The sequence below is a fragment of the Nycticebus coucang genome, chromosome 2, assembly GCF_027406575.1.
Source record: "Nycticebus coucang isolate mNycCou1 chromosome 2, mNycCou1.pri, whole genome shotgun sequence".
NCBI classification, from domain to species: Eukaryota; Metazoa; Chordata; class Mammalia; order Primates; family Lorisidae; genus Nycticebus; species Nycticebus coucang.
The window spans coordinates 13,531,868-13,555,201 of NC_069781.1; the positions used below are offsets into that span (position 1 = coordinate 13,531,868).

The following is a 23,334-nucleotide window of genomic DNA, read 5'->3' on the forward strand; positions in this document are numbered from 1 at the left end:
CCGCCCCCTGCCATTTTTCAAATTTACATTCCTTCTGCTGGTTTTACCACTAATGAACCAACTCCCTGCATATGACCCTCTGTCCCCTAAATCCTCCTTTGCAAACCAGTAAAAGGCTAGCCTTGTTTTTTCTAAGTGGAATAGTAATACCAATCTGCCAGACCCCTTACATACACAAGTCCATTTTTTTTTTTTTTGTAGAGACAGAGTCTCACCCTACGGCCCTCGGTAGAGTGCCGTGGCCTCACACAGCTCACAGCAACCTCCAACTCCTGGGCTTAAGCGACTCTCTTGCCTCAGCCTCCCGAGTAGCTGGGACTACAGGCGCCCGCCACAACACCTGGCTATCTTTTGGTTGCAGTTTGGCCGGGGCCGAGTTTGAACCCGCCACCCTCGGTATATGGGGCCGGCACCTTACCGACTAAGCCACAGGCACTGCCCCCACAAGTCCATTTTAATCCTTACAGCTACTCTGAGAAGTGGGCATGAGTCCCTTTTACATACAGGGAGCCCAGAGCTCACGGACCTGAGGTGGTAAGCCCAAGGTCTGCTTGTAAGTCAGAGTCGTGACCCAGCTTGGTAAGATTTTGTTTCCTTATTCGCCTCCCAACCACCCCCACCTCCCTAGAGTTGACCTGTGGTTTCCATGAGGAGAAAAGGAAAAGAAATGATTTCTTATATATCAAACACAAAATGAAGCAAGAAGGCTTTTCCTCTAAGGAGAATCTGAACTTTTGTAGGACCAATTTGTGTGATTTTTGATGTAAAATCATGTTAAAATTTGCATTTTAATCTCTTGGTGATTTTTTTCAAGGATTAATTTAAAATTATTGCTGCATTGCAAATTGAAATAAGCAATAACTGTGGGGCTGTTAATTTCATCATATAGGTAGTCTGCTGTAGTGGGAAGTACATGAATTTGGGGGGACAGCCAGACACTGGGGCCCACCACCCTGGGACTTTGGGCTGCTTGCTTCAACTATGAGCTTCAGTGTTCTTATCTAATAAAGGAAAATGGGAGGAGCAAATGAAGCATTAAATGTGCAGTTCCATGCATAAGGCCTGGAGTGACAGATGCCGCTTTCAATGGTGGTTTTCTTTCTGTCCTTTCCTCAGCTTCCCTAGAATATTAGTCTTCTCTCGTAAGGTCTGACTTGTGGCTGGGGGCTAAGGAACATTACTTCATTGTCTTTTCTAGGTTTTTGCTGACATTCTTCTTTGTGAAGGTCAATACTTTCCCTTTCATTGGGTGTATATTTCTTGAAACCAAAGTGTCTTAGCAGGCCTTGTAGACACCAGAATTTCTGAAGCCTGGAATCGGTGTGGTGAATGGATGCCAGGGCTCCAGTGCCTGTAATACAGGAGATTCTGGAAACATTTGTTGATTGTCTCCTTTTAGGAACACTGAAAAGAATAAGAAATAAAAAGGACAAATGGTCTTTGGGATGTTGAACTTAATATTTTGTCATTAGGTAATCATGTTTTTCACAGCTTCAGAGAAGGGTCAATGTAAAAAGAAAGGATGTAGTGTTTATTGAACATCCACTGTGGATCAGATCAGGCACTGTTTTTTTGTTGTTGTTTTGTTTTTTTTTTGCAGTTTTTGGCCAGAGCTGGGTTTGAACCTACCACCTCCTGGCACCCTACTCCTTTGAGCCACAGGCGCCACCCATCAGGCACTATTTTTATGTCATGAAATCTTTAAAACAGCCTTATAATGTGGTTGTTAATCTGTGTTCAGAAGAGGAAGGGAAAGCCAGAGATGTGAAGTAACTTGCCCAACCAGTAAATGCTAAAACCAGGATTAATACCTGGGTCAGTGTGACCCAAGTATTTAGATGCTACAGGGCCCGGGGGTGTCCATCTCCATGGCTCCCCATGCCCATCTAAGAAGTCACTCATCGTAAGTGTACGTGGTATAATTAATGGTGTGAATATTTGGTTGATGTCATCTCTCCTTCCATAAGAACAAGGTTCAGCATTTTTTCATCGCCGCATCTTTGTAATTAGACTATACCTAGACCATTATAGATGTTCAATGTATATTTATAGGATTCATGACTGAATGAACTAACATGCAGTTGACCTCCCGAGAGGGAAAAGGAACAGTGCTTTTCAGTTGGCTTTTGGGTTAATTTGTCTGTAAGACATTAATGAAAAGCAAACATGAAAAATTAATTCTTTCCACTTTCAGATCTCTGTTGAAGTTAATTCTCATTATTTCTACAATTTCTTTGTAAAAATATTTTCTTTCTTTTTGCTGAAAAACTATCACTATGTAATTGCTCATCAGGGTTTTCTCTGTCTATCAAGATAACACATGTAGGAGTGAATTTTATGCAGGCAGTAATTAAATGAGCATAAATCTTTATAAATTTTAAACAGTTGACCTGCATTTAAAAAAGTCACAGATCATGAACAGATACGTGGTAATAATTACATGGTAAACTGGCTGTATAAGGGATTTTTTTTAGCAGCCATGTTTTGAAGTTTACTTTTGATTAATGGACAATCATATAGACCTTCATTTGGAATATTAAACAAACCTGTCTTAATTATCTGGTTGGTGTCATACCGAGTGGTTAATGATGCGAGGAAAGCATTTAGAATGGACAGTTACATATAACATTGCCCAGACTCCACTTTGTCAAAAGATGCACCATGATATAGAAAAGATGTATGAACTCATCGTGACTTTCAAAAATAAACAAAGTCGAGGTGGTAGTGGAAGACCTATTATCAAGAACCGAGATTATAGAGAATTCCATTGTTGCTCTTTAAGAGTTGTCAGGTAATTGTTTATTCTCATAGTTTTTCCATTCATTCAGAGGGATAAAAGTTGACCTCTGGGTAAACTCTGCTTTCTTTCCTGTAATATACTTTGGTTTGATTGCTTATATGAGTCTGTGAGACTCTTTCTTAGGCAGATTATTTTAGAATCCAAATTTTAAATTCCCTTTAAAGCATCCATGACAACTAAGGTAACCTAAATTCTTCTTTAAAAATAAATTATTTTAGGGTTGACAATTTATAGGTTGTATTATAAAATAATTTGAACAGGAGTTATTTCAGAAAGCAAGACCCCCCAGCAAAACCAAACCTCTTGCCTTGGAAGTCTCTTCCTCTAGACACAGGACAGTAAGTCTTTATCATCTGTCTGTACCATGTATGAAGTGGGAAGTCACAAAGACTAATGAAACGACAGACAGTGGGGCGGACTAGCATCTGTTTCGAAGGCTCCAAGGAGTACCCGGCTTAGAGTCGGTTCTTTGGTTTGAGGATTATCTCATCTCCCTAAGGTATTGAACCTAAGACGCTTTCTAAGCCCCACTATATTCCCTCCCATCCCCAACCCCATCCAACTCCCCACTCCCACCCATTTCATAACCTCGGGCTTGGATCACAGTGAGCCTGAAGTCCCCAGCCACCTGGATTGGCCCAAGAGCCAGCAGGGACAGCTAGAAGGGAGCAGTCATTATGGTGCTTCTCCTAAGGGAGATGGGGGCTTACCCTTAAATGCCATTCCCTTCCTCATTGTCTGGATTTAAAGCCACAGAGAGTTAGCACTGGACGAGAACTAGACACTTTCTTTGTAGAGATGAAAAACGGAAGGCTGGAGGTCTGCAGAGCCTCTGCATGCCTTTTCTCCAGCTGCACTTCTGGGCTGTTCTGTCCCTAGTCCTTCCTCGGGTTTACGTGCTTTCCAGCCTGGGTGGTGGTCAGCTTTGTATCCCTGCCACCCAGCCCTACAGAATGAGACTGTAATAAATGCTAGGTGGACAGCCAGACACGCACAGGGATGTAACCGTACTTGGAACTGAAATAATGCTTAAACTCTGTGAGTAGAAAAGGCATGTCCCTAAGTATAAAACATACTGGCACTAGGAAAACTAAGACTTTTGAGCACAAAAGCTGGATCACCGAACTCTAAACAAGGTTTTCCTCTCCAAGTAGGTGAGTCACACAGGAGCAGTAATTGTCAGGGAATGAAGTGGTGGTACTTAGGACACTGTGGGGGCTTTATCATCCGGAACGCGAGGCCTAGAACCAGGCAGCCAGGGACACCAGGTTTAACACCAGTGACAGTTCTTTAGAAGGAGGATTGATTCTTTATTAAATGAACAGATATTTAAAAAGCTGTTTGGGCAGGTAAGCAAATGTGATACACCTAAAGTCTGGGGGCCATTGAAATTTTTCCTCCCTCTCTCCCTAGATCTAATTCTTTGTCAAGTCTTGTAATTTCACCTTACAGGTATCTGTCACATTCATATCCAAAGCTTTTGTCTGAACTGTTTGTTATATATTTTATTTTATTTTATTTTTAAGACAGAGTCTCACTCTGTTGCCCTGGATACAGTGTCATGGTGTCATAGCTCATAGCAACCTCAAACTCTTGGGCTCACATGATCCATCAGCCTCGGCCTCTGGAATAGCTAGCACTACAGGCACCTGCCATAATACCTGGCTAATTTTCTACTTTTAGTAGAGATGGGCTTGTTCAGCCTTGTCTTGAACTCCTGAGCTCAAGCAATTCACCTGTTTTGGCCTCCCAGAGTGCTGGCATTACAGGCATGAGCCACCATGCCCAGCCTGTTTGTTATATATTTTAGTCATTTTTTTCATGGAATATGCCAACAGCCTGATTATTCTGTCTCCTGTTTCCCTATCCTACACATTCACCACAGGGCCTCAAGGAAGATCCTTCTGAAACACAAGTTTGATCATGTCAGGATCTTTCAGCACCTGGGGGGTCAAGTCCAGGCTGCATAGCATGGGGATCTAAATCCTCTGTCCTCTACTCCCCTGCCTGAGGCTCCTCTTTCCACCTCTGCCTCTGCCTGAAATATGCTTGTACCCTTGTCCTCTGAAAGGACCCCTGTCGGGAGGCCCAGACCAAATACCTTCTCTTCTGTCAAGTCTTTGCCAGCCCTCCCCCCAGTATCCGTCAAGCATAGCAAGTCTATTCTTAGCCACCCATAGAATGTAGCCTTGACCATGGTACTTTACATACTAGGTTTCTGGGTCTGATGTTCCTCTGTACCCCAGAATAAGCTCTGGAAAATGGAAATCACCTAGCACTCTGTGAGGCCGAGGCAGGTCGATTACCTAAGCTCACAAGGTTGAGACCAAACTGAGCCAGAGCAAGACCCCATCTCTAAAAATAGCTGGGCGTTGCAGCAGTCGCCTATAGTCCCAGCTACTTGGGAGGCTGAGGCAAGAGGATTGCATAAGTCCAAGAATTTGAGGTTGCTATGAGCTGTGATGCCACAGCACTCCACCGAGGGTGACAAAATGAGACTGTCTAAAAAAAGAAAGAAAATAGAAATCACGTTTAGATTATCACTGTGGGCCCAGATCCCAGGATGGGGCCAGGCACATAGTAGGTATTAAATAAGGGTATTTGATTGCCTGGATATATAAGACAGAAGTGGGAGGTTGAGGACTTAGTCTCCTAAAGCAAAGAGCTGGGAGAGACTGGCATAACTTACATCTTTTATAAATACAAGCTCACAAGGTGTTCTGGCTGCAGCCTTGACTGAGGACAGTGTGCCATGGAAGCTGCCTTTCTTCCTATGATCTGCCCTTACCTATTGGAGAAACATGACCGACCTGGGTGTGTAGCGAGCGCTGCTTCTCTGTAAACCCTCCACCCTCGATTACCTGATGAGCAAACCAGGGATGTATTTACATTTTTAATGAATGTATCCCAGATAACCTGACAAGCTGTCCCTTTACCTCCCTCCTGCAACCTCAGCGCATTTCCTGACTTCCTACGGTTTCCAGTGTCAATTCTCAGTGGGGCCTTCACTGTTTACTAAGTAATCCATCACTTCATCAGAGTCAAACCAGGTTTTCTGAAGCCTAATGTTCCATTCTTTCTAATATACCACCTTGTCACTCTTTTAGGCTGGGTTGTCCCTCCTGTCCTGCTCCACTCACACTAGAGCTGGGGTGTCCCTCCTGTACCACATTGTCACACTGCGGCTGGGGTGTCCCTCCTGTACCACATTGTCACACTGCGGCTGGGGTGTCCCTCCTGTACCACATTGTCACACTGGGGCTGGGGTGTCCCTCCTGTACCACATTGTCACACTGCGGCTGGGGTGTCCCTCCTGTACCACATTGTCGCACTGGGGCTGGGGTGTCCCTCCTGTACCACATTGTCACACTAGGACTGGGCCGTCCTCCTGTACCACATTGTCACACTGCGGCTGGGGTGTCCCTCCTGTACCGCATTGTCACACTGCGGCTGGGCCGTCCTCCTGTACCACATTGTCACACTGCGGCTGGGGTGTCCCTCCTGTACCACATTGTCACACTGCGGCTGGGGTGTCCCTCCTGTACCACATTGTCACACTGCGGCTGGGGTGTCCCTCCTGTACCACATTGTCACACTGCGGCTGGGGTGTCCCTCCTGTACCACATTGTCACACTGCGGCTGGGGTGTCCCTCCTGTACCACATTGTCACACTGCGGCTGGGGTGTCCCTCCTGTACCACATTGTCACACTGCGGCTGGGGTGTCCCTCCTGTACCACATTGTCACACTGGGGCTGGGGTGTCCCTCCTGTACCACATTGTCACACTGCGGCTGGGGTGTCCCTCCTGTACCACATTGTCGCACTGGGGCTGGGGTGTCCCTCCTGTACCACATTGTCACACTAGGACTGGGCCGTCCTCCTGTACCACATTGTCACACTGCGGCTGGGGTGTCCCTCCTGTACCACATTGTCACACTAGGACTGGGCCGTCCTCCTGTACCACATTGTCACACTGCGGCTGGGGTGTCCCTCCTGTACCACATTGTCACACTGCGGCTGGGGTGTCCCTCTGTACCGCATTGTCACACTGGGACTGGGCCGTCCCTCCTGTACTTCTCACACTAGGGCTGGGGTGTCCCTCCTGTACTGCTCACTAGGAGTGGGCTGTCCCTCCTGTACCACATTGTCACACTAGGATTGGGGTGTCCCTCCTGTACTTCTCACACTGGGGACTGGGCCGTCCTCCTGTACCGCATTGTCACACTGGGGCTGGGGTGTCCCTCTGTACCGCATTGTCACACTGGGACTGGGGTGTCCCTCTGTACCACATTGTCACACTGCGGCTGGGGTGTCCCTCCTGTACCACATTGTCACACTGCGGCTGGGGTGTCCCTCCTGTACCACATTGTCACACTGGGGCTGGGGTGTCCCTCCTGTACCACATTGTCACACTACGACTGGGCCGTCCTCCTGTACCGCATTGTCACACTGGGGCTGGGGTGTCCCTCTGTACCGCATTGTCACACTGGGACTGGGCCGTCCCTCTGTACCCCATTGTCACACTGGGACTGGGCCGTCCCTCCTGTACCGCATTGTCACACTAGGACTGGGCCGTCCCTCTGTACCCCATTGTCACACTAGGATTGGGGTGTCCCTCCTGTACTCCATTGTCACACTAGGACTGGGCCGTCCCTCCTGTACCGCATTGTCACACTAGGATTGGGGTGTCCCTCCTGTACTTGTCACACTAGGGCTGGGCTGTCCCTCCTGTACCTTTCACACTAGGGCTGGGCTGTCCCTCCTGTACCGCACTGTCACACTAGGATTGGGCTGTCCCTCCTGTACCTTTCACACTAGGGCTGGGCTGTCCCTCCTGTACCGCATTGTCACACTAGGACTGGGCTGTCCCTCCTGTACTTTTCACACTAGGGCTGGGGTGCCCCTCCTGTACCTCTCACACTAAAGTTGGGGTGCCCCTCCTATACCGCTCACTAGGGCTGGGCAGTCCCTCCTGTCCCACTCACACTAGAGCTGAGGAAGAGTAATCTTCAGTCACTGTTTCCTTCACTCACTGATTAATTTTCTCTTCAAACTGACAGATGACGGGATATATAATTTTACCCAAAAGGACCTCTGTCTAGTGACAAAAGCATACTTAAAACTGAATTATTGGCTGGGTGTGGTGGCTCACACCTGTAATCCTAGAACTTTGGGAGGGTGAGCTGGGAGAATCACTTGAGCCCAGTAGTTTGAAGTGAGCTATGATGACACCACTGCATTCTAGCCTAGGCAACAGTGAGATCCTGTCTCAAAGATAAAAACAAACCAAATTATTATAAGGTGGAAACAAAGTGCCATGGAAGCAGAAAGGGAAGTTGGTTATTGCATTAAGGAAGTCTTCCGGGACGAGGTGGCATTTGAACTGAGTCTGAAAAAGTAAGTGGATGTCCACAAGGAAGAGAAAAGCATTCTCAGCAGCGGGAACAGCAGAAGTAAAGGCCTGGGGGTAGGAAAAGTCATGGCAGGTCTGAGAAATCGAGGATTGGTGTGGCTCAAGCTACTGCGCTCTTAAAGGCAGGAGGGCGATCCCTGTCTCCCAGGGGTGGGAACTGCAGGCGCTCCCTACAGCTGCTCCCAAGGCCCCGCTGTGCCCTACAGGTGCTCCCAGGGCTGAGCGAGGTTCCCAGGGCTATTGGCACTCCACCCACTCAGGCGGGTGGCATCCCAGAAGGAAAGAGGCAGGGGAGGAAGCAGATAAGAAAGACAGCTTCTGTTTAGACACAAATATCTTGGTAATCAGCACAGATGGGATGAGAAATACCAAAAAAAGTACATGACAGTTTAGAGAGAATTTGGCTAAATGTTACATATTTTTAACATACCTGTGTAGAATTTTTGGAACAAGCACCTGAATCCCTCAGAATGTGATTGGAGATAGGAGGCATGCCTCAATCAAATGGTGTTTTTATTTCAGAAATGTTCCCTTCCCCATCCACAAAAGTATCCGTGTGATTTTTTTTTTCTTCCACCAAAATAAGGCGCAAGATTTGTCTCTGACGCTGTGTCTCCCTATTTGGACGGCAAGCTGTGTAACATATTTCTCCCCAGCGTGAAGCTTCTTGGCAGACTCTTGAGGCCACGTTTTGGTGGCTTCAGAGTTATCTTTGGATCTGTCAAAAGTGCTAATGGGCTTTCTGGCCTTCTTTAAGCTCCTCATTTCTATTTTCTTTTTACTTCCATCCTCTCCTAAAAGAAAAATTCATGTAATTCATCAGCAGTTAAGCTTTTACTGAAATGCTCAGCAAAGGGCCTCGTTTTTGTTTGCAAGGAGAGCTCTGCCATGTCACAGTCTTCAGCACAAACCCCACCCTGACATCATTAGCTCAGCGTTCCTCAGTCCACTGGGCAAGATATGCTGGTTGCCTTCTTCAGGCTGCCTTGGGCGTTGTGTTGTTTTTTCATTGGGTTTGTTAAGAGGCAAGTTGATGCTGTGGTTAGAGTATGAGTTTTAGATTCAGGTGACCTGGTTTTGAAACTTGGCTCTGCCCTTTCTAGCTGGGTGACCTTTAGAAGACCACTGAACCTTCCTGAGCCTGTTTTCCCATCTATAAAATGGAGGTGATAAAGCCTAACTCAGGGTCGTTGAAAAGATCAGAGAGAACACAGGTGAAGTACCTAATCCCTATGTGCCTGGCACATAAGGATTACTCAAGAATTGGGATAACAGTAATTTTTAACAGAAAAATTTCCCCCTTTGTTTAGGCACATTTGATCTCTTTTTTTTCCAAATATGATTTTTGCCTACAATTTTGAGTGGTATAAAAAAAGGGTACAAGATTAGAAACAGACCCACCCAGGACTGAACCATGTCTCATCCACTCACTATGTGTGACCTTTGTCAAGTTAGATTGTTTCTCTGTGTCACTGTTTTGTCTGCTTTATGTAGGGATAATAATACCTAATTCAAGAAGTGGTTTCAAGATTAAGTGAAATAGTATAGGTAAAGTCTTATACATGGTAGATGTATTTAAGAGGGACTGTTTAGTGTAAGGAAAAGCATGTAGGCTGTGAAATCAGATCTGATGCCACTGGTCAAGGCTTAATTTGTTTATCTCAACATTGCAAAGAATAATATATCATTGGATTTTTGTGAAGATTGCATAAGATTACACCTGTGAAGTGTCTGGTACAGTGACTGACAGGTGATCGGTGGTTAGTATGGAACTATTAATTCACTTGCTTTTTATTTATAAAGGTTTATGGTTAACTGGGTACTCCAGCCAAACAATAATCAATCATAAGATAAGTGCCCATTCTTATCCCCAGCCCATAATATTGTTGAAAAGCACTTTATGCTATTTTGCATGTAAAATCTACCTGGTTTACTTTAACTTATGGGTTATAGATCTCTAATCATTATAAACTGCAACCCTTGGCAATAGCGTTCCTTCCCTCCCCAACCCCTTTCATTTTCGGAGGATTATATTGTGTGGCATTGAAAACCTTGCTGAGGTTAACATTGAGGAAATTAGCATATTCATGTGCATTATTAAAGTCAGGTGGGTATAGAAAAGGTTGTATAAATGAAACACATTACATTTTCTCTGCAATCTGAAGAGTACCAATCTATGGTACTAATTAAAAGAATGAAACCCAGGCTACAGAGAAAAGCTGGTTAAAACACGGCTTTGTCACAACTTGCTGCTGTTTGTCTTCAATTTTTTTCCTCTTTTGAGTAAAATACCTGGAAATTGTAAATCTTGGAAATTGCTTTAATTCCAGCTGAGCTGTTATAGTGAATGTAAACTGTGACGGAGAGGAACACCAGCAGGGTGACAGGGAAGGAGCACACCCAGCTTTCGCGGGTGGCGCCCCAGCACAGAAACCGGCTCTGTGCCAGAAACATCTGGTCCCCTGGGTACTTGCTTTTGCGTAGACGTATGGCACATTCCATCCAAAGGTTCTGGGATCTGGGGTCCAAAGCTCTGCACAACAGTCCTGCTGCATGCTGCATTGCTCATTAGACTGTTTGAACTTGGCAGAACTCTCTGAGCCTCAATTTCCTCATTTGCAAAATTGTAGAATTCCTGTTCTGCTCACCTTTTAGGACAACCGTTAAGGACAGACATGGCACCATATATGACCTTGTGTTGTAAACTGTGATCCCACACAAAGATGGGACTGCTCAGGCTCCCGTCTCCCTAAGGACCCTTCCAACTTTACATTTTATGATTTTATACATGAGTGGGATTTGGTCTCCCAGGTAGAAAGCATAGGGCAGGAGAAGAAGCAAGTATGCTTTCTGATTATTTTCTGTTTCTCATGCTTTTATTAGGTCCTGTTTGTAATAAGAACAAACAAAATAAGCCACAAACCTTGCCTTCTTCTTTCTCCTAGAGAAATCTGACAGAATATTTTGTGGCTGTGGACGTGAACAACATGTTGCATCTGTATGCCAGTATGCTCTACGAGCGCCGGATACTCATCATTTGCAGCAAACTCAGCACGGTGAGTAGACAGTCTTGATGCAGGCTTTTTAATGATTTCATTTTAACCGAAGGATGTCTCTGCAAGATTAAAGAAAATTTAGAAAAAGGAATCGGCGATGATCCCCTTATATGGTAACAAGTCATTTTCATTAATTATTCATGTTTTTTTTACAGTGCCAATATTTCACTTATTCTTAGTCTCACAATCAATTATAGCTTTCTATTCGATTATGTGCTACGAGCATTTTGCATATTTCTGCATAAGCTTCCTTTATTGTCATTTTTAAATGTGTACACCATGCCGCATTATTCTGATACTTCATCATTTACTAACCCTTTCTTTCCGTTATGGCCATTTAGGTGGTTCACAGTTTAATCCTTCAGTAAATAATACTGCAGTGAACATCTTTTGACTAATACAGTCTATAATCTAAGGAGAGGGACACTAGGTCAAGGGACTACCAGAGTGCTTCCCACATAGGCTGTGCTGTTTGAAGTAAATGCTGTCAGCTATATGTGAGTGTACCAACTTCACTGCATCCTTGCTAGAATTATGTCTGTGTGTTTGTGTGCGTGTTTTAATTTTTCTAATAAAGTAGATACACAATGGCATTTCAGGTTTGCTTTAATTATAATTTCTTTGGTTAGAGGCAATTGAATATTCTCCATTGGTTTATTTCTTATTTGTTATTTTTTCAGTGTCTTTTAACCATTTATTTTGTTAGGGATCTTAATGTGTTTCTTATGAATTTGAATAAGCTCTATATAGGACTGTAACTTTTGTTTCATTCATGTATTTATTTATTTAGAGACAGAGTCTCACTTTGTCACCCTGGATAGAATGCTGTGGTGTCATAGCTCACAATAACCTCAAACTCTTGGGCTTAAGCAGTTCTCTTGCCTCTGCCTCTGGAGTAGCTGGAACTATAGGCACCCGCCACAATGCCTGGCTATTTTTAGAGACTGGGTCTTGCTCTTGCTCAGGCTGGTCTTGAACTCCTGGGGTCAAGCGATCCATCTGCCTCAGTCTCCCAGAGTTCTAGGATTACAAGCATGAGCCACTGTACCTGGCCATCTTTTGCTGTATTTATAGTATAAATATTTGTCATATTCTTTTTATTTCAGCTTTTTACTTGCTAAGTATAGTTTATACTTTCCCCAATGTTTTATTATGTAAATGTTCAAGTTTTGTAGAAACTTTCGATCATTTCACTATAATGCTGATATAATTCCATCTAGATTCTACCAGTAACACTTTCCTACAGTTGCTCTGTCACATATTTATCCATCTATCTATCCTTCATACCATCCATCAATCCATCTTATTTTTTGATCCATTTCAAAATAAATCATAGCCATCACTATATTTCCCCCTAAATAATTAAATATCTTTGCTATGTTTTGTTGCTGATTTTTTTAGGTAAGACGTAAGTACCGAAATTGACTGGGAATAGAATAAATGCCTAACAAGCATCCCTCTTTGATAGTGATCCCTTTTTATAGTGAGGAGTTCCGAAATGAAGGGACAATGTAAAAAATCAGTTATATTTTTACCTGTGACTAAAAATAACTCCTAATAATGAAAACTTGGTGAAACTCTTAAAAGTTTTCTTTGTAGTTTTCATCATAACTTTATTACTTTCTTTGGTTATTGATTCCTTGTTAAGAACTCACTTTTTTTTTTTTTCTTTTTTTGGTTGCCTGCTATGACTACAGTACACAGTAGGTGACAAAAGCCTTGACCTCAAGATAAAAACAGCCTATAGCAGACCTCTTGCTTTTGTTTTGCCTTTTATTTCACACTGTAATTGCTGTTCAGGGCATGAACACCCAGACTGAGTTCAGAACCAGAATATTACAACCAGTTTTATCCTCACCTCTTTAGGAGACCAAATGGAAGGAGGGCACGTCTGGAAGTCTTGCCCATAAATAGTTACTGTTGCTTTGGTCATCAAATCTTAGTTCAAAACAAAACAAAACAAAACAGAAATAAGGCATCATCTCAGTGGAATTGAATTCTGTATAATCTGATCATAATATTTTCGAGCCCTTAATATGTGCCAGGTGTTATTCTGAGCATTTTGCATATATTAACTCATTTAATCTATCCTATAGCTTTGGTGGGTTCTGTTACTACCTCCATCTTACAGATGAAGAAGATTGTGCCTTCTGTATGATTTTGTACACATAAATGTAGTGGATTAAACACAAAGAGTTATTTCTACTCCTTTTCAACACTAAAATGAAATAAAGGAATAATAAATCTAAGAGATGCAGCAAAGATTTAAAAATAGTAAGAAAATAATGTTTTTTACTTAAGGCTAATAATTGAAAAGTAAGATGAGATAGAAAAATTAGTTTGCCAAAGTTGACTTAAGAAGAAATAGAAAAATTGAATAGGTCATTTCATTTATAGAAGTGGAATCAATAATTTAAAATATTTTTCCAGATAAGGCATTCAGCCTGGATGGTTTTATAGCCAGTTTCTATCAAACATTTCAAAGAAGAACATTTCAATCTTAGACTCCGACTCCTTAAGAGTCTAGAATAAAGAGGGAATACAACCTACTTTTCTTGTGACACTTCTATAACCTTGACGTTCAGCAATACAAGGACACAGTACAGGAAAGAACAATTATCAGCCAAAGTTACTCATTGAAGTAGGTGTAAAAATCTGAAAATATTAAACAAATATATAAAAACACAAAATTCATGATGACTGAGTTGGGTTAATTTCAGAAATGTAAAGTTAATAATTCTAAAAAATCTCTTAATATAACTTACATATTAACATATTAAGAAGGGAAACACGGTCACCAATAGATGCAAAAGGCCAATGTTCATGAATTAGAAGACTTAATATCTTGAAGATGTTGTTTTATTCTAAAATGGTCTATATATTGAATAAAATTCTATTCAAAATCCTAATAGGATTTTACATACTATCTAACAAGCTGATTCCAAAATTAATATGGAAAGCCAAAGAAAGAGCCAAAACATACTTGAAAGAAAGAATGATGTTGTAGAAGCTAGCTTTATCAGCTACCAAAATTTTCTATAAAGCTATAGCAATCAAGATGCTGGCCCAAGGATACACAGACTGATGGAATGTAATAGTGAGCCCAGAAACAGACCACATGTACATAGGCTCTTACTATACGAGAGAGCTGACATTGGGGAATGGGTGGACTTTTCAATAATTGCCTATTTAAACGGGGGAGAAAAGAAAGACAATTTCTATTGTACACATACAAAACTAAATTCCAAATGAATCAAGGATTTAAATGTGAAAGGCAAACTTTAGAAGACAAAATAGAATAATCCTTGATGATACTGAAGTGGAGAAGGGCTTATTTAAAGATGATCCAAAATATACATTGAACTTTTGTTTCATTGAAAGACACTTTTCAGTGAATGAAAAGACAATCATAGCTGAGATATTTGCCAAATTAAAAAAAAAATGACAGAATTACTATTAGAAATATATAAAGAACTACTACAACTAAAAAGCAGAAGATAAACCTATAAATAGAAAAATTAGCAGAAGGCATAAATGGACAATTCACTGAAGAAATACAAATGGACAATAACTGTATGGAAAGATGCTTATCTGACCCCATTAGTAATCACAGAAAAGCAAGTTAAAAACTACAGTGGTTAGAACACTGGGTTTGCAAACTCTGGGTATCTAACAATGCCAAGGGTTGTATCGGAGATGTATTAGAGAATTTCATTTACTGTTGTTTTGAAGGGTATGCGGTACGAAAGTATTTGCAATATGCCCATCACTCTGCAATTCAACTTTGAGGTGGAATTTTGTGTGTTTACGTACCCCTTTGGTGATGTGTAGTGGGGACATGTACGGTGGGAGAATGTTTCTAGCAGCATTTTTTTTTTTTTTACCCTGGAAGAGGCCCTCATGACTATAACAGAGAACTGACAAACTGTGGCATGGTTATACAGCGGACTGTTGTACCAGTGGCTTGGCCTTTCATTGTAGTTTGCTGACCCCCTGAGCTAAGTGGTTTCAGGTTCTTAGGGTTTTTTTTTCCTTTAAAAGTTGTTTATATGATAAACCTACTTAGATATGTATATATTTCACAATTTTTAAAGGGTTAAAAGAGAAGACACCAAGCCCCTTTATCCTGAAATTTTAGAATGTTAGGGAAGAGACAAAAGTAGTTCTTGTGCAAAGGTTAAGAATCAAAATTATGGCCTGGCAGGGTGGTTCACACCTGTAATCCTAGCACTCTGGGAGGATGAGGGGAGAGGAGCTCTTAAGCTCCGGAGTTCAGAGACCAGCCTGAACAAGAGTAAGACCTTGACTCTACCAAAAATGGGCAAATTAGCCAGCTGTTGTGGTAGAGGGTACCTGTAGTCCCAGCTATTTGGGAGGCTGAGGCAGGAGGATTGTTGAGCCCAGGATTACAGTGACTGTGAGCTAGTCTAACACCATGCACTCTAGCCCAGGCAATAAAGTGAGACTCTGTCTCAAAAAAAAAAAAAAAAGGATAAAAATTGCCTAAGATTCTACAATGGCACTTCTGACAACAAAAAGACATTGAAGCAGTGTCTTGACCTTGTAAGGAAAAGTGATTTCTAACCTAGAATTTGCCATACACCCACTGGAAGCCCGTAGAAGAGGGTTCCAGGAGTCCCTACCACGCTTGTCAACCTCCTGAAGTCTGTTGTCCTATACTCTGCTCTCCTTTGTGGATGAACTATCTGTCCTCTCAAGAGCCAATCACTGTGCTTGTGACTTAATTCCACAAATACTTCCAGTGGCATTGTCATAGGCACTGGGGGTACAACAGTGAACAAAATAGCCAAAACTCCCTGTTGTCATGAAGCTTAGGTTCTGATAGTATAGAATCTCAATAAAAAGATACGTTAGATATTTAGTGTGGTAACTAATGATAAGTACTACCAGGGGTGTCCAACCTTGGGCTGGAAGGCCACATGCTGATTTTGTGAGGACTTTTTTTGCTTATCTGTGGTATCCTATGTGAAAAGTGTTAGGGACCTTTGTTTTGCTAATCAGCTGTGGAGGAAATCGCTCCAGCGGTAAATAAACTCTTCTCTCCTACACCATCATTCTTCTCTTCTCTGCTGGTACATTCTTGTGAACATACCAGCACGCTGTAGTAGCTCCCAAACTTCAAAACGAAACTTTCTTGACCCACCTTTATCCCATTTCTATTCTCCCTTTTTGAAGAAAATTCAAGAGAGTTGCCTTTTGACCATTTAAGTCTCCTGTCATTCTCTCCTCAGTCTTCTGCGAGGACTCAGTCCCCACCTGTCCACTGAAACAACTCAACCTTCTATAGAGGAAAATTAAAATGAATTAATGCTCTTAAAGCCCTTAACAACAGTGGGAGGTAGTCTGTGTATGTTTATAATAAATTCTTTAATGAGAAGTTACATTTTAATGTTTCAAAGTATGTTTAAATGTTATAATTTCTTTATAAAAATATAAAGAAATATTTATTTAAAAATAAAGAGTTAACGCCTATGTCGAATATGAGATTACTTGAGTTTAATGCGAAGGAGAATCGTGAAGTGGACTGTGGCTTATTGATAAACCTTTATGTGTTTAATGTATTGCTTTGACTTAAAAAAAAAAAAAAAGGTTTGTTTTGTTTTTGAAACAAACAATTGATTCTTAACTGAGTCCTAAATTTTCCCGATTGTTGATAAAAGCCTCCTTGGGAGGTGGGGTTCACCTTCCATCTCCCCGGCGACATCTTGCTCAGGATGGTTTCTCTGGGGATGAGTGGCTGAACAGGCATCAGTGTTGGTCAAGCCTTTGGACCTCTTCACATGCAGAATTTTGAAAAATTTCTAACTGTCGCCTTTTAGTTCAATAAGAATGATTTTTTATTCTCTTTTAGACAAGGGGGTAGAAATGCAAAGTCTGTCCCAGCCAAAGATTTTCTGAGGACCCTCTCATGAGAGATCTTGATGTGGCCCATAATACTTTGACAAACCACATTGTTCTCAATTTTGTTTGATAAGCTGTATGCTTAATGCTTCTCAGAGCCATCAAGCCTCTGAAAGATAAAAGCTGTCCAACACTCCCGAGTACTGTCTTTTATAAAAATGACTGCGCGTCGATAGAAACAAACCCAGCGATAATTAGTTCCAAGTCAGGTAATATGCATTTGAGGGTTTCTCGGTCAATAACATTGGGATAGTCTGTATAAGAAAAATGTAAGTTTTTGTTCTCTTTGCTTAGTTAATGTATATTGATTGTTTTCCTTTATAAATGATAAATAGGGAAGGCTTAACTAAACCTTGTTCTCTAATGTAAATACTTCAGTGTGATTGCTTGTAGCACAAAGGCCCCATTTTTCTTCTGAATTTTTGTATCTGAGTTTAATACTGCTTTTTGGAACTCCAATGGATAGCAGGTAGGTCAAAGACCTCTCTAGAGATAACACGTAATTCCATCAGTGCTTCTGCAGGGTGGGTATTATTCCCATTTTGCGGACAGCCAGTCTATTCAGAAAGATGGAATAACTTGTCCAAGGTCACATCATAGATAGCAGGAGAGATGACCATGCAGATGGGTCATTATGATGCAGTGTAAGAGGAAGGAGAAAGCTTCTAGAAAGCGAGAAACATCCTCGAATTACACAAAGTGTTTATCTTGGGGACCAGGTTACATCTATTGGGTGCCACTTCTCACATTATTTTCCATTCTCTTGTGTGATAATGGTCACAAGAGCCAGAGACACATTGGTAGGAATATCGACCCCACTGAGGGAATTTGGAAATCCTTATAAAGAGCCAAAAAGGTTCTCTGAGTCAAATCCAGTGGATTAAGTGACTGGTAGAACTAGATGATACTGGTTTGGGTAAAAAAACAAGAGCCGATTGTATAATACAGAGAGGAGTTTTTGGTGTAACTTATAAATAGCTCCAAGGCTACTGTAAGAGCGTGCACAGAATAATTGTGCAGGGTGCCCTTATTTAGATTCATACTCAGCACTGTGGGAGGCTCTCGGTTCTCCCCCACCTTTTAAAATTCTGTAAAATTCAGCCATGGGGGAGTGGCTCACACCTGTAATCCTAGCACTCTGAGAGGCCAAGGGTGGTGGGAAATCACTTGAGTTCAGGAGTTCAAGACCGGCTTGAACAAGAGCGAGACCCCATCTCTACTAAAATAGAAAAAAGAAATTAGCCAGGTACAGTATTATGTGCCTACAGTCCCAGCTACTCGGGAGGCTAAGGCAGGAGGATTGCTTGAGCCCAGGAGTTTGAGGTTGCCTTGAGCTATGATCATGTCACTGCACTCTACCCAGAGTGACAGGAAGACGAGAAAATTCTGTTAAGTTGAACTCCCAGAGCCACCCACTTGCCTTGTGCCAGGTACTATCCTAATTGTATATAGGTTATCATTATTTTTTCATTAGCTCTTGCCCCAACCCTGGGAGCTTGTTAGTTTTCTTCTCCTTTTGCAGGTGAGATTATTGGCACCCAGGATGCTAATGTGCCTTGTCTAAGATGAGCAGCAGAGATGGAATTAAAAACCCACTTCTCTTGGCTCCAGGCCAGCATCCTTCTTGCTGCCTCATACTACCTCCTTGGTAACTTTCCATTATTGTGAGTTCCCCGTGACACTTGTACTCAGAAAATATTCCCAGCATAATGCTGTTGATCATGGATCTAAATGACACTAAAACCTCAGCCTGGCTAATGCACATTTTGCCTTTGAATGCACATTTGGCGAGCCCTGTCTGTGTGCCTGGCACTACTCTAGGCACCAGGGAAATAGAAGGCTGATATGCAAATTTTCAGCTAGCACGCCTACCCTATTAGCCAAAGCTCCATTTCAACACTTGATCTTAGCCAAAAGGCCGAGAAGCGATCAAAGCTACATTTCTTTAAACACTGTTCCTATTCAGCCTATTCTGTGCCTGTTGTCTTAAACTCATCTACCTCCCAGCCCCACCTGCGCTGTTCTGCTGTGAGCACAGCCTTGGTGGGGTCTGGGCCATATCTTCTTTAACTTAGTGTGGTTTCAGGGTTCACATACTGCAGTTCCTTCCAGCTCCTATATATCTTGGTCCTCATTGTCCCTTTATAATTTAAGGGCACTATAAGAAGTTTTGAAAACTAAGAATATCCAGTTAAATGATGACAAAGGCGTATTTACTTTCCTGAGGAATGTATGTTTATTTTGTCCAGTGAAGGTTTTTCAGAAGAAAGTACTATTGAGAGGCAAGATCATGACTTAATTGAACCTCCACACCTAATTATTCGTGTGATACCCACAACTATGAAAAGAATGATTACTTTTCTGATGATACCTCATTTAGTAAAGAAAAGAGCAGCCAGATATCATCTCCCCGTCGGTTTCTTCCTAACTAGGTAACAGAGAATGTGGGACTTGGGCAAGACCTTGAAACCTGGTGTCCTGAAGAGTGGTGGATGATGCTTCTGTCTACCCACCAGACCCACATCCGGAGTATGGCCCTTAGGAGATGCCTCCGTATTTGAGTGAAGCCTGGGTACTTTCCCAGCCTTGCCCCAGTCCTGTCCGACCCTCTCCCACCGGCAGCCTCCATTGTCTGATCACCGCCTGGTCTTGTGACCAGTTGGCGGACTGGCCAGTTTTCCAGATTTGGCTTTGTTTTTACTTCTTTCCTGATGAATGCCACCTTGTCATGACACTGCCAGCCTGTCTGATGAGCTGGACACCTGAATGACGTGTATAAAGCTTTCCCAGCTCTTCTAGACTAGAAAAAAACTAATCCTGTTTGCTTATCTTCAGCCCTTGAAGCAGAGACGAGAGTGGCAGTTTAAGGAGGTTTGAAATACTGGACTGGGGCCAAGGCCTCCTTGCACGCTCCCTCTGCATGTTCCAGCCGTAGGAACAAACTGCATTATTTTGTTTCAAACTGTGCTCAAGGGATGCCAAGACCTTGTAACTGGAAACTTACCAAGCAGAGAATTCTAAGACTAAATTTAGTGTTCTATTTAAAAAATAAAATAAATCGAACATTTTGTTTGTTCATGTCTTATATGTTAAAAAAGAGAGCGATTAACCTAGTTCATACTAACAACCTAAGAAGAGTATTCAAAGTGAGAAGGAAACGAGTCAGGCTGGTGAAGAGGGAATCCTTAACAAAATGTAATGAAGTGGCACCAAATACAGGCTCCGCCGCCAAACTTCCAAATAGCAGAGCCTCTCTAAGCTCCATTCCATGCGATTTTATTGTGGCTCCAAGTATATTAAATACTGTTCAATGAAAAGAACTTCCATTGACAGGAAATAAGAGGAAAAAAATCCGTATGTTTTACTTATGTGGGTTTTCTCTGGTTTTTTATATATAACTACTTTTTGAGCTATAGTCTTCATTTAATTATCTGTGAATTGATTTTCTCTTGTTCATGTTAAACCACAACCGGAATGAAGAAACCTGAGATGTAACAGAGACTCTGTAATGTAATACCAAGTGTCAGCAGGTTGACTTGTGATACTTTGATGTGACTTCATGGTCTCCCTGCCAGTTCTCACCTGCTCTCCTGCCTCTTCTATTGCTTCAACAAACATTGAGCACCTGTTTTGGACCAGGAACTGGATTTAGACTGTTAGTGATTCCCAAGTGCTGATCCGCGGATTGGCATTGTGTTAGAACCACCCAGAGAACTGGTCCAAGATTCACAGTCTTGGGCACCACCTCCAGACATTCTAGGTCAGAAGGTCTAGCATGGAACCACAGAATGTATATTTTTAGGCGCCCCAATTAATTGATACCCTGCCAGATTTGGAACCAGTGAATAGATATTTCTCCAAAATAAAAACAATGTTTATTCTTTGTAGTTGTTAGTTTGCATCATTAGACTCATTTTCATTTCCAGCCCATGTAATAGAAACTGATTGTGTTTGTTTAGAAAACATTTATGAGCACAGATTAGCACTGAAAGTGTTCTTTGTTTTTATATTCTCTCTGGGAGAGCTTTGATTTCGGCCTTGTCTAGTCAAGAAAAGGACATAACTAAGTATAATCTATTCAAGCTCTCAGCAATGTTAAGGAATGCCGATGCCATCCCCCAGTGTAATTTGGGGAACATGTATAAGAGAAGTGTTGTTTCTTTTTAGCCATTTCATTAAGAACACCATGGCAGAAGATTTTTGTTCTTTTTTTTTTTTTTGGTGACAGAGCCTCAAGCTGTCACCCTGGGTAGAGTGCCGTGGCATCACAGCTCATAGCAACCTCCAACTCCTGGACTTAAGCAATTCTCTTGCCTCAGCCTCCCAAGTAGCTTGGAACCACAGGTGCCTGCCACACCTCCTGGCTATTTTTTGGTTGTAGTTGTCGTCGTTGTTTGGCAGACCAGGCTGGATTCGAACCCACCAGCTCTGGTGTATGTGGCTGGTGCCTTAGCCGCTTGAGCTACAGGCGCTGAGCCGATTTTTGTTCATTATTTTAGTAATGTGATCAATTTGAGAAATAAATTGTATATGCTTAGATTGTAGGACTTAGGGCTGATGGTTTCCTTCTTTTTCTTTCTTTTTTTTTTTTCTTTTGTGAGACAGTCTCACTCTGTCACCCTGGGTAGAGTACCCTGGTGTTGTAGTTCAGAGCAACCTCAAACTCTTGGGGCTCAGGCAATCCCGTTCCCTGAGCTTCCTGAGTAGCTGGGACTGCAGGTGCTCACCACCACATACCACATCTGGCTAGTCTTTATATTTTTAGTAGAGATGGGGCCTTACTCTTCCTTTAGGGCTGGGCTTGAACTCCTGAGCTCAAGTGATCCACTTGCCTCAGCCTCCCAAAGTTCCAAGATTATAGGAGTGAGCCACTGCACCCAGCCTGCTGGTTTACTTCTTAAATGATCTTAGGAATCAAATTTCTATCAAAAAACTGTAATGGGCAATATTCAAGTAACTGGCATCTTAGTCTACTGGAAAAGCCTTAATGGTACCCACATCGGCTTTCATTAAATAAATTCAAGGCCCTAGTAAGAATGATGAGCAAGAACTCATCATTTCCTGTGTTGTTTTGCAGACTGAAAGCATGGTCGCTTTGGTGAACCAAGATAGTGTGATGTGAGATTAGGCCACATGGTCATGGATTGCACTAGACATAATGAGCATTCACATTTTTTCTCTTCTGCTACTTCGATAGCTACAGAATCTGCCAGCTAGATGTGTTGGGCAGCCCTGCTCATGGTATCTTTTCCCAGTAGAAGGACAGCAGAGCTGGAGGACAGAGCATCAGATTTCAGGTCAGGAGGGTTTTGTTCAAGTTCTAACTGTCTTGCATTTAGCCTCCCTGTGCCACCTTCTAGCCATACTGCCTTGGGCAAGTTACTTGACTTCTCCGAGTCCCTCGTCCTCAGTAATAATGCCTACCTCAGAGTTGTTGACAAGATTCAGTGAGCATAGTTGTCAAAGTGTGTGGCCTACCGCTGGGCACATAACCACATTCCACTCCTTCAGTGAATGTTACTTGAGGCTGAATCTCATCCTTGGAGCCAATAAACCCCATTTAACTTTCAGAAGTAAGGAGGGTGATAGAGATCCCAGGAGAGTTCTGAAGATTTAATTAGTATAATTGATGATAGTGGATGGTGAATGAATCCAAGCGTCCGGGAATAGTCACAGCAACTCATATGGGGTTTGTATACCCAACCCATCTCTCTGTAGTCACTTAGTCATTGACTAAATGGTCGTTTCTTGTTCGGATTCTTACAGCCGTCTCTGCACAGAGCTTGAGCAGCCTAAGAAGCTGCTGTGTTACTTGACCCACGGTTCCCATCTGGCTGGTCTCGCAGCAGGGAGGAGAGCTAGCAGCTTCTCTTCATCCTTCCAGGCTCAGTCTGCTCTGCCGTCTCTGTCTCAGAGAAGCAGGCCTGATTCTTGCCCCAGGCAGAATTAATGATTCCCTCTTTATATGCTAACACACTTGAACCTCTATTACAGTGCTCCTTTCATAATGCCTTTGTGTAGAAGTTGATTGTTTGCATTTTGATCTTTCTCTCTCTATTTTAAATTGCTTGGGGGCCTGGCGTGTACCCAGAATAGATACTTAGTAATTGTGGGATTATTACAGATCAGAGCTGAGGCAGTTT

At 42.4% G+C, this 23,334-nt stretch overlaps 1 protein-coding gene across 9 annotated transcripts in view; it reads left to right on the forward strand.

The window, feature by feature from the left end:
- DENND1A (DENN domain containing 1A) overlaps positions 1-23,334 on the forward strand; it is a 536,096-nt gene that overhangs the window by 274,376 nt on the left and 238,386 nt on the right. For all 9 annotated transcript variants that reach the window (XM_053562936.1, XM_053562903.1, XM_053562912.1 and 6 more), the window contains one exon: positions 11,159-11,269. In XM_053562936.1, coding sequence (XP_053418911.1) covers positions 11,159-11,269 — 111 coding nt within the window. The remainder of the gene's footprint in view (positions 1-11,158; positions 11,270-23,334) is intronic.